General features: G+C 28.1%; 1 protein-coding gene and 1 pseudogene across 1 annotated transcript in view; both read left to right on the top strand.

The window, feature by feature from the left end:
* The first annotated feature begins 9,837 nt into the window (after positions 1-9,837).
* LOC107874579 (tropinone reductase homolog At5g06060) overlaps positions 9,838-14,952 on the top strand; it is an 8,318-nt gene continuing 3,203 nt past the window's right edge. The window contains exons 1-5 of the mRNA XM_016721345.2: positions 9,838-9,987; positions 10,307-10,514; positions 10,707-10,923; positions 11,517-11,623; positions 11,820-11,995. Of these exons, the coding sequence (XP_016576831.2) occupies positions 9,911-9,987; positions 10,307-10,514; positions 10,707-10,923; positions 11,517-11,623; positions 11,820-11,995 (785 nt within the window). The 5' untranslated portion in view covers positions 9,838-9,910. The remainder of the gene's footprint in view (positions 9,988-10,306; positions 10,515-10,706; positions 10,924-11,516; positions 11,624-11,819; positions 11,996-14,952) is intronic.
* Positions 12,492-14,856, top strand: LOC107874580 (annotated as a pseudogene).

Consider the following 14,952-nt stretch of genomic DNA (forward strand, 5'->3'; position numbering starts at 1 on the left):
CGTTACTATTGCTACTTGATCAAATTTTTTTAGGTCAAATTTTATTTATATATCATTTGAGAATAAGTGATTTTAGTAAGTAAAATTATAATTTCTAGTTGAATTTCTCATCTGGGTGTATCTACTACTGCTGTTTTTTCAACAGTAGATAAAACATGCAACGTGAATCTAACAGATGAATAATCTGTTGCATAGATGAGTAACCTGTTGCAACATATTGACTAATCTGTTGCAACATATGAGTAATTTGTTGTAACATATATGAATAATCTGTTGCAACAGATTACTCATCTGTTGGATTTGTATTATAGTGTTGTAACATGAATCCAACATATGGGTCATTTGTTGCAACAGATTAGTCATATGTTGCAACAGATTACTCACTTGTTGCAATAAATGACTCATATATTGGATTCATGTTGCAGGTTCTATCCATTGTAGCAGTAGCAAATATACCAAATAAAAAATTCAACAAAAATCATAATTATAATCATAATTATACTTACAAAATCACCTATAAAGTAATGTCCAAGTGATATACGAATAAAATTTGATCTAAAAAATTATAAAAATTTCAACTAGGGCACAACGAATAAGTGAAACACATGAAAAATTTCATAAAACAGGTAAAGAAGACAAAAATAGTGTATCATACATCAAATGCAAAAGTATCGAGGGGACAAACGTTTGAGTTCTCCTAAAAACATTTAAGTTCCCTAGTATTTTAATTGCTTTCTAATGGATAACCCATCTATTATAAAAGATTTTCTATCTGTTTGATAATTTCCAACATATGAATCATCTGTTGCAACATGTTAGTCATCTGTTGATTCAAATTAAGCAATTATTAGTAATAACTAAATTGATTTAGCTAAAATTAAAGACAAGTCTTTAAGACAATGGGACAAACATTTGAGTTCTTCAAAAAATATTTGAGTTCCCTAGTATTTTAATTATTTTCCAACAGATCACCTATTTATTGCAACAAGTTAGTCATCTGTTGCAATAAATGCTTATAACAGGTTAGTCATTTGTTGATTCAAATTAAGCAATTATTAATAATAATTAAATTGATTTAACTAAAATTGAAGACAAGACCTTAGACAAGGGGGAAAACATTTGAGTTCTCATAAAAAAAAATTTGAGCTTTAGTATTTTAAATTGCTTTTCAACACATGTTTTGTCTATTTAGTAATTTCCAACATATGAGTCATATGTTGCAACAACTTAGTCATCTGTTGCAACAGATGTCTATATCTGTTTGGTCATTTTTAACAGATGTTTTTATTTGTTTAGTCATTTCCAACAGATTACTCTTCTGTTGTAACATGTTAGTCATCTATTGATTCACATTAAGTAACTATTAGTAATAACTAACTTGATTACTAAAATAAAATATGAATTAATAAGTTCAATTACAGTTTCAATTAATGTCATGGTAATTACACGATCAACTAAGTATGTTCGTCCTAATTAGAGTGATCAATTGATCAATTTTATTTGAAATGATTCAAACTAAGTCATCATTAGAAATAATTGTCTTGATTTAACTAAAACTAAAGATGAATCAATAAGTTCAATTATGATTTCAATTAATTTCATAGTAATTACATGATCAATTAAGTGTTTCGCACTGAGTAGAATGATTAATTGACAAATTTTATGTGAAATAATTCAAATTAAACCATTATTAGAAATAACTACATTGATTTAACTAAAATTAAAGATGAATTAGTAAGTTCAATTACGATTTCAATTAATCTCAATAATTAAATGATCAATTAAGTGCTTCATCTTTAGTAGAATAATTAATTGACCAATTTTATTTTGAATGATTCAAATTAAGCCATTATTAGTAATAATTATGTTGATTTAACTAAAATTAAACATGAATTAATGAGTTCACTTACAATTTCAATTAATCTCATCGTAATTACATGATTAACTAAGTGTATTTGTCCCGAGGAGAGTGATCAATCGACCAATTTTATTTGAAATAATTCAATTTAAGATATTATTAGTAATAACTAAATTGATTTAACTAAAATTAAATATAAACTTACAATTTCAATTAATCTCATAGTAATTAAATTGTCAACTAAGTGTATTTGTCATGATTAGAGTGATCAATTGACCAATTTTATTTGAATGAATCAAATTAAGCCATTATTCGTAATAACTAAATTGATAAAACTAAAATTAAAGATGAGTTGATAAGTTCACTTACAATTTCAATTAATCTCATAGTAATTACATGATCAACTGTGTGTATTCGTCTCGAGGAGAGTGATCAATCGACCAATTATTTCAAATGATTCAAATTAAGTCATTATTAGTAATAAATAAATTGATTTTGACTAAATTAAAGATGAATTGATAAGTCCACTTACAATTTCAATTAATGTATTCATCCTTAATAGAATGATCAATTGATAAATTTTATTTAAACTGATTCAAATTAAGCAATTATTAGTAATAACTAAATTGATTTAACTAAAATTAAAGACAAGACCTTAGACAAGGGGAAAAACATTTGAGTTCTCTTAACAACGTCTGAGCTTTAGTATTTTAAATTATTTTCCAACATATATACTATATGTATTATAATTTTCAACAGATGAGTCATCTGTTGCAACAACTTAGTCATCTGTTGCAATAGATGTCTATATTTGTGTGATAATTTTCAATAGATGATTCATTTATTGCAACAAGTTAGTCATCTGTTGCAACATATGTCTATATTTATTTGGTCATTTCCAACAGATGTCTATATTTATTTGGTCATTTCCAACAGATGTCTTTATCTTTTAGTCATTTTCAACAGATTACTCATCTTTTGCAACATGTTAGTCATCTTTTGATTCATATTAAGCCATTATATTAGTAATAACTAAATTTATTTAACTAGAATTAAACATGAATTAATAAGTTCAATTACAGTTTCAGTTAATCTCATGGTAATTACACTATTAACTAAGTGTGTTCGTTTTGAGTAGAGTGATCAATTGACCAATTTTATTTGAAATGATTAAAACTAAACCATAATTAGAAATAACTATATTGATTTAACTAAAATTAAGGATGAATTATTAAGTTGACTTACAATTTCAATTAATTTTATAGTAATTACATGATCAACTAAGTGTTTCGTCTTAAGTAGAATGATCAATTGACCAATTTTATTTGAAATAATTAAAATCAAGAAATTATTAGTAATAATTAAATTAATTTAACTAAAATTAAAGATGAATTGATAATTTTAATTACGATTTCAATTAATCTCATAGTTAGTAATTACATGATCATCTAAGTGTATTCGTCTTGAGTAAAATGTTAATTGACCAATTTTATTTGAAATGATTCAAATTAAGATATTATTAGTAATAACTACATTGATATAACTAAAATTAAAGATGAATTGATAAGTTCAATTACGATTTTAATTATTCTCATATTAATTACACGATCATCTTAGTGTGTTCGTTCTGAGTAGAGTGATCAATTGACTAATTTTATTTGAAATGATTCAAATTAAGTCATTATTAGTAATAGCCAAATTTATTTAATAATTACAATTTCAATTAATCGCATAGTAATGACATGATCATTTAAGTGTATAACGTATTGCACCAGATGAGTCATTTGTTGAAAATTATCAAACAGATATACACATATGTTGCAATAGACTAGTCATCTGTTGTACCAAATGTCTTTATCTGTTGGTCATTTCCAACAGATGACCAATCTATTGCAACATATGACTTTATCTGTTTGTTATTTGCAACAGATTACTAATCTGTTGCAATAGGTGACTAATCTATTGCAATAGATGTCTTTATCTGTTTGGTCATTTTTAACAGATTACTCATCTTTTGCAATATTTTAGTCATCTATTGATTCATATTAAGTCATTATATTAGTAATAACTAAATTGATTTAACTAATATTAATAAGTTCAATTACTATTTCAATTAATCTCATGGTAATTATACGATCAACTAAGTATGTTCGTCCTGAGTAGAGTGATCAATTGACCAATTTTATTTGAAATGATTCAAACCAAGCCATAATTAGAAATAACTATATTGATTTAACGAAAGTTAAAGATGAATTAGTAAGTTCACTTACAATTTCAATTAATTTTATAGTAATTACATGATCAACTAAGTGTTTCGTCTTAAGTAGAATGGTCAATTGACCAATTTGATTTGAAATAATTAAAATTAAGTAATTATTAGTAATGACTAAATTGATTTAACTAAAATTAAAGATGAATCGATAATTTAACTATGATTTCAATTAATCTAATAGTAATTACATGATCATCTAAGTGTATTCGGCTTGAGTAAAGTGTTAATTGGCCAATTTTATTTGAAATGATTCAAATTAAGACATTATTAGTAATAACAACATTGATTTAACTAAAATTAAAGATGAATTGATAAGTTCAATTACGATTTCAATTAACATGTTTCAATAGATGAGTAATCTGTTGGAAAAGACCAAATAGTTAAAGACATTTGTTGAAAATAACCAAACATATATAGACATATGTTGCAACAGATGACTAACTTGTTGCAATAGCTAACTCATCTATTCAAAATGATCCAACAAATATAGACATCTGTTGCAACAGATGACTAAATTGTTGCAACATATAACTCATCTATTGGAAATTATTCAATAGACAAGATATATGTGAACTCAGAAGCAAATAAGCCACTGAATTTACAAAGTGACCAAAATAGGTCACCTATTTAAAAAGTTATCAAAATAGGCTAAACGTAATAATTTATTACGTTTTCTATTTTTTTCTTAAGATCAATTAACGGAGTTGACTTTTACAAAAACATAAGAATTTTTTACGTTTTACATTTTTTTTATAAAACGTAAGAAATTGTTACGTTTTATAAAAAATATATAAAACATAAGAATTTCTTACGTTTTACACGATGACCGAGGAAAAAATGCAGTGAATTATCAAATCAATTAAAAAGGATACTAAAAAATGAGTTGTTCAACATAACAAAAATTTACATTCTTCACTTTTTTATAGCAATGGTCCCCCACCCACAATTTCTTTTTCCACAAATGTCTCATCACTTCTACTTTTTCCTCTTTTTACATATGATAATTATGAAGTTTTTGATTAGTTAAATTTATTTATATTTTACATGTAGTTCAAATAATTTATTTTTTCCTCTATGTAATAAATGTTTACATTTTACATTAAAAATTTTAAAAATAGAAGTATATCAATTACCTCTTTAACTTAACAATTTTCATATATTTGTTCTATATAAAGAAATAATCACTTCTATTCTTAATTATCCGATTTTTCACTAAAAAAAAGTATACTTTTGAGTTTTTCTCTACTCCAAAATAGTGAAATGTTGAATTATCGTCGATCAAATATGCTACCATATACAAGAATTATATTTTTGGGGTGTGTTAAAAATATGAAATTATTTTTTTCGGATAGTGATTCATTGTAGTTTTCGATTAGTGTTTCGATTAAGATATTGAGGAGACTCACATGCACAAATACGTTTCATATTATAATTAATGGAGTAAAAAATCACAATTTAATTTAGGAACACTCCTAAATTAATATAAGAAAATATATTTTTTTAGGAACTCTCCTAAAAAAATATAATTCTTGTAGATAGTACCATATTTGATCGACGATAATTCAATATTTTACTATTTTAGAGTAGAGAAAAACTCAAAAGTATAATTTCTTTAAAGAGAAATGGGATAATTAAGGATAGAAGTGATTATTTTTTAATATAGAATAAATATAAGAAAATTGTTAAGTTAATGAGGTAATTGATACTTCTTTTTTTATTTTTTTTTTATGTAAAACGTAAAAATTTATTAGAAAAAATAAATTATTTGATCTACATGTAAAATATAAATAAATTTAACTAATAAAAAAATTCATAATTATCATATGTAAAAAGAGAAAAAAGTAGAAGTGATGGGACATTTGAGTAAAAATAAATTGTGGGTGGGAGACCACTGCTATAAAAAAGTTAAGAACGTAACTTTTTGTTACATTGAACAACTCTTTTTTTAGTACCTTTTTAATTGATTTGATAATTCATTGTATTCTTCCTCGATTATCGTGTAAAACGTAACAAATTCTTACATTTTATATTTTTTTTATAAAACGTAAGAATTTCTTATGTTTTACAAAAAAAAAATTAAAATGTAAGAAATTCTTATATTTTTGTAAAAGTTAACTCCGTTAGTTGACCGCTAAAAAAAAGTAGAAAACTTATTTTGGTAACTTTTTAAATAGGTGGCCTATTTTGGTCACTTTTTAAAATTCCGTGGCTCATTTTGGTTCCGAATTCGATATATGTTGAAAAATAATTTAAAATACTAAAGATCAAATGTTTTTAGGAGAACTCAAACATTTGTCCCCTTGTATAAGGTCTTGTATTAAAGACTTGTCTTCAATTTTAATTAAATTAATTTAGTTATTATTAATAATTGCTTAATTTGAATAAACAAATGACTAACCTGTTATAAACATCTGTTGCAATAGATGGCTAACTTGTTGCAACAAATAGATAATCTGTTGGAAAATAATTAAAATACTAGGGAACTCAAATATTTTTAGGAGAACACAAATGTTTGTCCCATTGTCATAGAGACATTTTTAATTTTAGCTAAATCAATTTAGTTATTACTAATAATTGCTTAATTTGAATCAACAGAAGACTATCATGTTGCATCAAATGATTCATCTGTTGAAAATTATCAAACAGATAGAAAATATGTTGTAACAGATGGGTCAACTATTAGAAAGAAATTAAAATATTAGGGAACTTAAACGTTTTTAGGAGAACTTAAAAGTTTGTCCCCTTGATCCTTTTGCATTTGATGTATGGTATATTATTTTTGTCTTCTTTACTTATTTCATGAAATTTTTCATGTGTTTTACTTATTTGTTGTGCCCCTGATGAAATTTTTTAAAAAAAAATTAGGTCAAATTTTGTTCATATATCACTTGGACATTACTTCATAACTTATTTTGTAAGTTAAATTATAATTTTTGTTGAATTTTTTATTTGGTATATCTGCTACTGCTACAATGAATAGAATCTGCAACATGAATCCAACATATGAGTCATCTATTGCAACAAGTGAGTAATTTGTTGCAATATATGACTAATCTGTTGCAACAGATGACCCATATATTGGATTCATATTACAACACTATAAAACGAATCCAACAGATGAGTAATCTGTTGGAACAGATTAGTCATATATGTTGCAACAGATTTCTCATTTGTTGCAACAGATTACTCATTTGTTGCAACAAATTAGTTATATATGTTGCAACAGATTAGTCATATATGTTGCAACAGATTACTCATTTGTTGCAACAAATTAGTCATATATGTTACAACAGATTAGTCATATATGTTGCAACATAGTACTAATCTGTGCAACAGATTAGTCATATATGTTGCAACAGATTACTCATTTGTTGCAACAAATTAGTCATATATGTTACAACAGATTAGTCATATATGTTGCAACAGATTAGTCATATATGTTGCAACATAGTACTAATCTGTGCAACAGGTTAGTCATATATGTTGCAACAGATTACTAATCTGCGCAACATATTAGTCATATATGTTGCAACAGATTACTAATCTGCGCAACATATAAGTCATATATGTTGCAACAGATTACTAATCTGTTGCACAGATTAGTCATATATGTTGCAACAAATACTCATCTGTTGGATTCACGTTACATGTTTTATCCATTATTAAAAAACAGCAGTAGCAGATTCATCCAGATGAGAAATTCAACTAAAAAATGACAAACATTAAAAGAAATAACAAAAAACATAAAAAAATAACGAACACCGACAAACCAAGTTCCTCATTTTCGTCATAACTTAAAAGCCCTAATTTTTTACTTGTGAAAATAAAAAAAAACGATGAAGAACTCGAAGTTTTTATCGCCGGAGAATGTTGTCATGTCGACTGACGGTTGAAAGTCAAAAAGGAACGGGAAAGAACTCAAAACTATTTGTTGCCAGAGGTTGAAGTTGCACAAGATTGAAGGAAGAAATTTAAAAAGTTGTTGGTTGGGAGAAGTTAGAGAGAGAAACTATCTAGAGAAGAGAGAGAGATTGATTTGCAGAGGGAGGAAAGTTTTGTGGGTGTGAATTAATTTGTATTTTTGAAAAAATTAAAAAGTTTAGAAAATATTAATCAAGTCTACAATTAACCTAATCAAGTTTTTTAATTATGTTTGACCCTTTAAATTGGTTAATGTCACCAATCCTTCATTCAAGAATTAAAAGACATCTTTCCTTCAATTTTCTCAAGTAAGCAACAAGTTCTATATATATATATATATATATATATATATATATATATATATATATATATAAATCCTTGGTATATCCTATCGTTGTTTAGGTATACCTAAATCTAACACTCTCCAACACAAAAAATCATGATTTATGAGGTAAATATAAAGATGTGAACAGGAATTTGTATATGATTTTATGTTTTATACATTAATAGTATAAAAAAATGTTTTATATGATTAAATTATTTAAGTGACAATGAGAACTAATTCTAATTAATAGCTAGCATTGATCAATAAACTAGAGCAAATGGTATGTAATAGACTTATAGTATTTCAAATTACAATGTTAGTATAGTAAATTTATCATTACATTAGTGGTGTTAAACCCTTTATATATACCGTAACATGTTTAGGTATACGTATACCTAATATCCATAACAACAAAAGAGAATCCATTTTTATTTCAATACCTATAGGTTATACCTCATATATACTATTTCACTAAAATTCATAAAGATGGAGTATAATTTTACCTTGGAGAGCGTAATGACCCCCTCCTAATTAGACTAAATTTCCTACCACCAAAGTAATTATTTGATCAAATAGATAGGTCAAATTAAACTGTATAATTATATTTAATTCCACCCAAATTAGGTATATATAATATAGAACATGCTTGTGATCCGATGAATAATAAAAGTTTAAATAATAGAATTAAAAATAATATAGCACATGCCTAGCATGTTTCAAGATTTGAAATCACACCTAATTTCCTTTAAAATGATTCTTTAATTAATGTTTATTCATAAAGTGAGATGATTTTAGTTTTTATCCTTTAAATTATTAATGAATATAATTTATATATTAATTACTAATATTTAGGCATGGAGTTAAAAAGAATAAAAAAATACTTTAAAATTTGTGGTTTAAATAAATAAATAAATGACTACAAATTATTTCATAATTAAGAGTACTAGAATGAGTATTTTGAAGTAAAAGTGCTACTAAATATTTTTAAAAAATTATTTTTTTTGGATCAACTAGAATAAAACAATAATGAGAACAACAAAATATCCAATGTAATTCTACAAATAAGATCGAAAGGGTAAAGATTATATAAACGTTATCCCTATCGCTCGTTGAAATAGAAAATTGCTATTCATAAATCAGCCTTCCACTTAAATAAAATATTTTAAAGTAAAAGTACCGAACGGGAATCTCGAAGGTTACAATTGCAATAATGGACCACTTTGGTACGTGGAAATTCATAAAATATGTCCATGCTTAACCATTGGATATATTTCCAAGAAAAAATATACTAGTGAAAATTGCATTTATTTTATAAAAGTACAAAGAATGTCAGCATTACCTGCTCCTGTTGTATGTATTGGAGATTAGGTAAACTCAGTCATTTTTTAATGGAAGAATATGACAAGATAATGGTACTATTTATAGTCCACATATTGTAGCTTCTTTTGAAAAACAATTAATACTACTACTATAGTCTATATATATACCACAATAAAATTTCTTGAATAATCAATTAGACAAAAGAAACTACAAAATGGCAAAGTTTGCAGGATCCAGATGGTCACTTAATGGTATGGTGGCTCTTGTCACTGGTGGCTCTTATGGAATTGGGTGAGCCTTTCTATTACTTTTTCCAGAGTTTAACATCAATATAATTAAGTACGAACTTTAATATTATCGGTTTATTTAAAACAAATAAGCTTAAGTTCTTTGCTAGCCACATACCACGTAACATGTTAATATATACAAATAGTAATTTAAATATAGGTTGAAAATCATCACATCATGTCTTCAAGGTGAATAATCTCTAGTCGATGAAATGATATAATGGAGGCAAGAAAGATCAATAAAATGGATCCATAACTTCGAAAAATGATTCGAGGGTAATTGTGCATGCATGAACCTTTTTTTTTTTTTTTTTTTTCTGTAGGCATGCAATTGTGGAGGAGCTTGCTGAACTTGGTGCAAAAGTGTACACATGTGCGAGGAATGAATGTAAGCTCAATGAAAGTTTGCAAGAGTGGTCTGCTAAAGGCATTCAAGTACAAGGTTGTGTATGTGATGTATCTTTTAGAGATCAGAGAATACAACTCATGGAAAAGGTTTCCTTGGCATTTGATGGAAAACTCAACATTCTTGTAAGAACTTATATGTACTCACGTTGCAAAATGAATTATATGACATGTTTAAGATCACAAAATTGGTATGTCTTTTTTAATTTCTTGTGAAGTCAAAACGTACAAGACGAATAAATTGAAACAACGGGAGAAACAAATTTGAAACGCTTATATTGAAACAAGATTATACTATGATGTTGCATGTCTTTGTAGATAAACAATGTTGGGATGAACATTTGGAAGCCCACTCTCAAATATACAGTTGAAGATTATGCACATATGATGGCTACCAATTTAGAATCATCATTCCATATGAGTCAACTTGCTCATCCTCTTCTTAAATCATCTGGTGTTGGATCTATTGTTTTCAATTCTTCTGTTGCTGGCCTTGTCCACGCCTGCGGTGCTTCTATTTATGCAGCAACAAAAGGTATGAGTATATACATATATATATACTCATATATAATATATCATATAGTATCTAACCTTCAAAACATCGAATAAATTAAAATAGTACTATATATTAATTAATAAGAGGGTTTGACTAATCTCATTATAAGTTGATTCACTAACTTATAAATAATTTTTAGCATATTTTACTATAATTTGGTAAACACTTGAATGCTTCTAAGCCAAAAATTAGCAAGAGCCATAAGCTAGTCATCCCTTAATTTATGACTTTTCAGTTTATAAGTACTTTTAATTTGATCAACTATTTCACTATTTTATATATAACTTTTGACTCTTCTTCCCGCCATTCTTTATTAGATAAATACTTCTAAATTTACATTTTCTTTTAAAATAAAATTAATGATATTTTAGTCGGTAACAAAAGAATAACTCATCAACAATTTTTGTTTTACCGAAGGAATCCTTATTAACAGTTTCTAACACTTCTATTTAGAAAAATAACTTTTATTTTAAAAAACAGTTTCAACACTTGAAGCTTATCGACTATTTCCAATCAACTAATCCAAACAGACTCAAAGACTATAAATTTTTCTTGTTATCAATTGATGACAGGGGCAATGAATCAGCTCACTAGAAATTTGGCTTGTGAATGGGCAAAAGATGGAATTCGTGTTAATTGTGTTGCACCATGGTACATTAAAACCCCCCTCGTCGAAAAGGTAAAGACTTCTCCCATTTTATATCATACGAATATATATCTGAGGTAAAGACAGTACTATTACCTCCTCAAACTATAGCCGAAGTTGCTACGATACACCTAAACTTTACGGGGTCCTATTACCCTACTAAACTATTTTGAAGTGTAATAAATACGTACTTCAGTATTGTATTCTTTTGATGGCTCTGTATTCACAGGTGCTGTCAGATAAAACCTTTTTGGAAGGGGTAGTATCACGAACTCCACTAGGGCGTGTAGGAGAAGTGGAAGAAGTCTCATCAATGGTGGCTTATCTTTGTCTTCCTGCTGCTTCATATGTCACTGGTCAAGTTATAGCAGTTGATGGAGGATTCACTGTCTATGGCTTCCAACAACCTGACTATTAATTCATTACTTCTCTGCTTGTTTGAAAATGGTGACACAGTTAATTATTTCTCCTAGTACCTTTTTATTAATGTTTGTATGCATTTGCTTAATGTTAGGTGTTTCTCAAGTGAACCTTTCCTATATAAAAGTTGTGATTATGTCAATATGTTGGATATTTCTTTCAGTAGCGAATTCAGAATTTTAGACAGATAGATTCATTAGTAAGTAAGGGTGATAGACAATATGTAAGCACCATCAAGCACAATGAACATTTGTCCGGTGATTTATTATTTGTTCTTCGTTGTTAATACTGCAGCCTCAAAAAAGTTCTTTTTTCTTCTTTTGAGAAAAAAGAAGAATCGAACACTATTTATTTAAAGTTGAGCAAAAATATAAAACCTTGCAAAAAATATATTTTACAATTTTTTAAACTAAATTAAACTAACTACATGCAATGTAAAGTAGTTGCCTGTTTTAAAAAAAAATATGAAAGTGGGTATCAAAAAATATTAATAAAAGTTAACTAGTTGTAAAGTGAAATAGATTTTTAGATTTTTATTGATTTTGAGTAAGAAAACAAAATATTGAAATAGAAAAAGAAAGATAGAAAGAAAGAAAATATAAAGTAAAGTTTATTAGCATATAGAATGAGATGGGCCAACTTTTCTTTTATTTTTTGCCTAGTTAATTGACTAAGCAGTAAAAGCATCACCAAAAAAGCAACGTGCAAATCGTTATCAGTTTGTTTAATGTGGGTTCAAAAATGTTATTCCTATTGAAATTTGACAATTAATTTCCTTCTACAAACAGTAAATTTGTGGACAAGTAGGGTTCACCTGAATCCACTTGACACCACGTGGGTCCGCTCCTGCTCCCCCTCTTTATTTATAACGGTGTTTGACTAGGTATAAAATTTAAGAAAAAAAAATCGAGAGAAAATCTTTAGCAAATTTCAAAAGGTAACTCTAGAAATTGTGGTTCAGAACATGTCCCAAACATTTCTATATTTACAAGAGCTAGCATGTCATTAATTAAGCATATTTTTAAATGTAGAAGCATGTGTTTGTTTTTGTCAAACTTACAAATCAAAATGGTTCAGGGTATCTTAGAAGTGTTTATAATTCAAAATGCTTATAATCAAAAACAAATCATAAGTCGGATCACATATAAAGACTTTTATACATACTTATCATCTAAGTTTAGTCAAGTAATAATTAAAAGCATGTTGATAATTATACGGCCCTTCCCTACATTGTACCACCAACCATGAATGGTTTGACTTGTATTGATATGTTTGAGACACTAATTATAAAGGACATAGTAGTGTATTTACAGTATCTTCCAAACATATCATTCACAGCAAGAAAATAGAACTCAAATGGCGAAAATTGCAGCGTTTGCCAAAAGTTCGAGATGGTCACTTAATGGCTTGGCTGCTCGTCACTGGTGGCACTTCTAGAATTGGGTACTACTCAAGTTTTTTACATTTTTAGTTTTCTACGACGATGTTATAAAAGTTTGTTACCCTAAAAACTCTACGCTGTCTGTCGGTGGATATAACTTAAATATTTTTTTTTAGGCATGCAGTTGTAGAGGAGCTAGCTGGACTTGGTGCAAAAGTGTACACATGTTCCAAGACAGAATCAGAGCTTAATGAGCCAATGCAAGACTGGGCAGACAGAGGCATACAAGTACAAGGCTCAGCATGTGATGTAACTTGTAGAGATCAAAGAGTTCAGCTCATGGAAAAAGTTTCCTCTGCATTTGATGGAAAACTCAACATTCTTGCCAGTACCATAAATTCCATCTTCTTGTAATTAAAATGCCAATTAATTGTTGGTTAAATTGTTTCCCTGCGCTAGCGCGCACACAAACCACATATATAACTTGATTGATAGCTTCGACCTTTCAATATTCTTATTTCTGATTTTACTGTACTTTTAAAACTATGAGATCAGATCTACTAGTTGTTGAAATTTTAGTAGTTTTAACTTATAACCATACACGATCGAGCTGAAGTAAATGGATCCGCCCCTGCCCCAGTCAGGGAAGATTCATATAGCTGGTCCCCTTAACTTGTTTGGATTGAGAGGTAGTGGATGCTATATTCGTGGAGAGATCCAATGGTCAAAAACCATAGAAGTACCAATTTGAGTTGCTCTCTAGGTGGTCAGACGGCTCCAGATTATTTCCTTATGTTTCTGATGTAGATAAACAATGTTGGGACAAATATTTGGAAGCACACAGTCAATTATAATGCCAAAGATTATGCCCATATCATGTCTACCAATTTAGAATCATCATTCCATATGTGTCAACTTGCTCATCCTCTTCTTAAATCATCTGGAGCTGGAAGTATTGTTTTCACAGCCTCTGCTGCTGGTATTGTCCACGTCTCCGGTACTTCTATTTACGGAGCAACAAAAGGTATGCTATTCATGTTTTTGGTTTAAACATTAGGTGCAAGTAACTTTTTATCCAATACTCATACCATCTAAAAGATTAGCTGATCATTCTGCTTATGAAAAAATGAACTGATGGCAGCGGGAATGATTCAGCTTACACGAAATTTGGCTTGCGAATGGGGAAAAGATGGTATTCGGGTTAATGCTGTTGCACCAAGTTACATAAACACACCACTCGTTAAACATGTAATATTCTCCTCTTGTTGCACATATACCATCACGCTCATTTTAAACTCACCGACTTTAAATCTTGTATGTACATCTACTTGAGTCAATTATACTTTGATTTGCCAATAAAGTGATTTGCTCTTGTAGTTTCTATTCCTTCAATTTCTGTTACTACGTACCTAGTATTTCTTGTACTTTGATCATTGTATTATTTTGTAGTAGTTACTGTTCAGAATGCTTTTTGATGCTTTCACTTCGGTTTATTCTCTTTCTAACTGCTTTGGACTGTTTTTCTTGAGCTGAGTGTCACGCCCCAAAATCCCATCGGGCC

The sequence above is a fragment of the Capsicum annuum genome, chromosome 6 (genome assembly GCF_002878395.1).
Source record: "Capsicum annuum cultivar UCD-10X-F1 chromosome 6, UCD10Xv1.1, whole genome shotgun sequence".
Taxonomy (NCBI): Eukaryota; Viridiplantae; Streptophyta; class Magnoliopsida; order Solanales; family Solanaceae; genus Capsicum; species Capsicum annuum.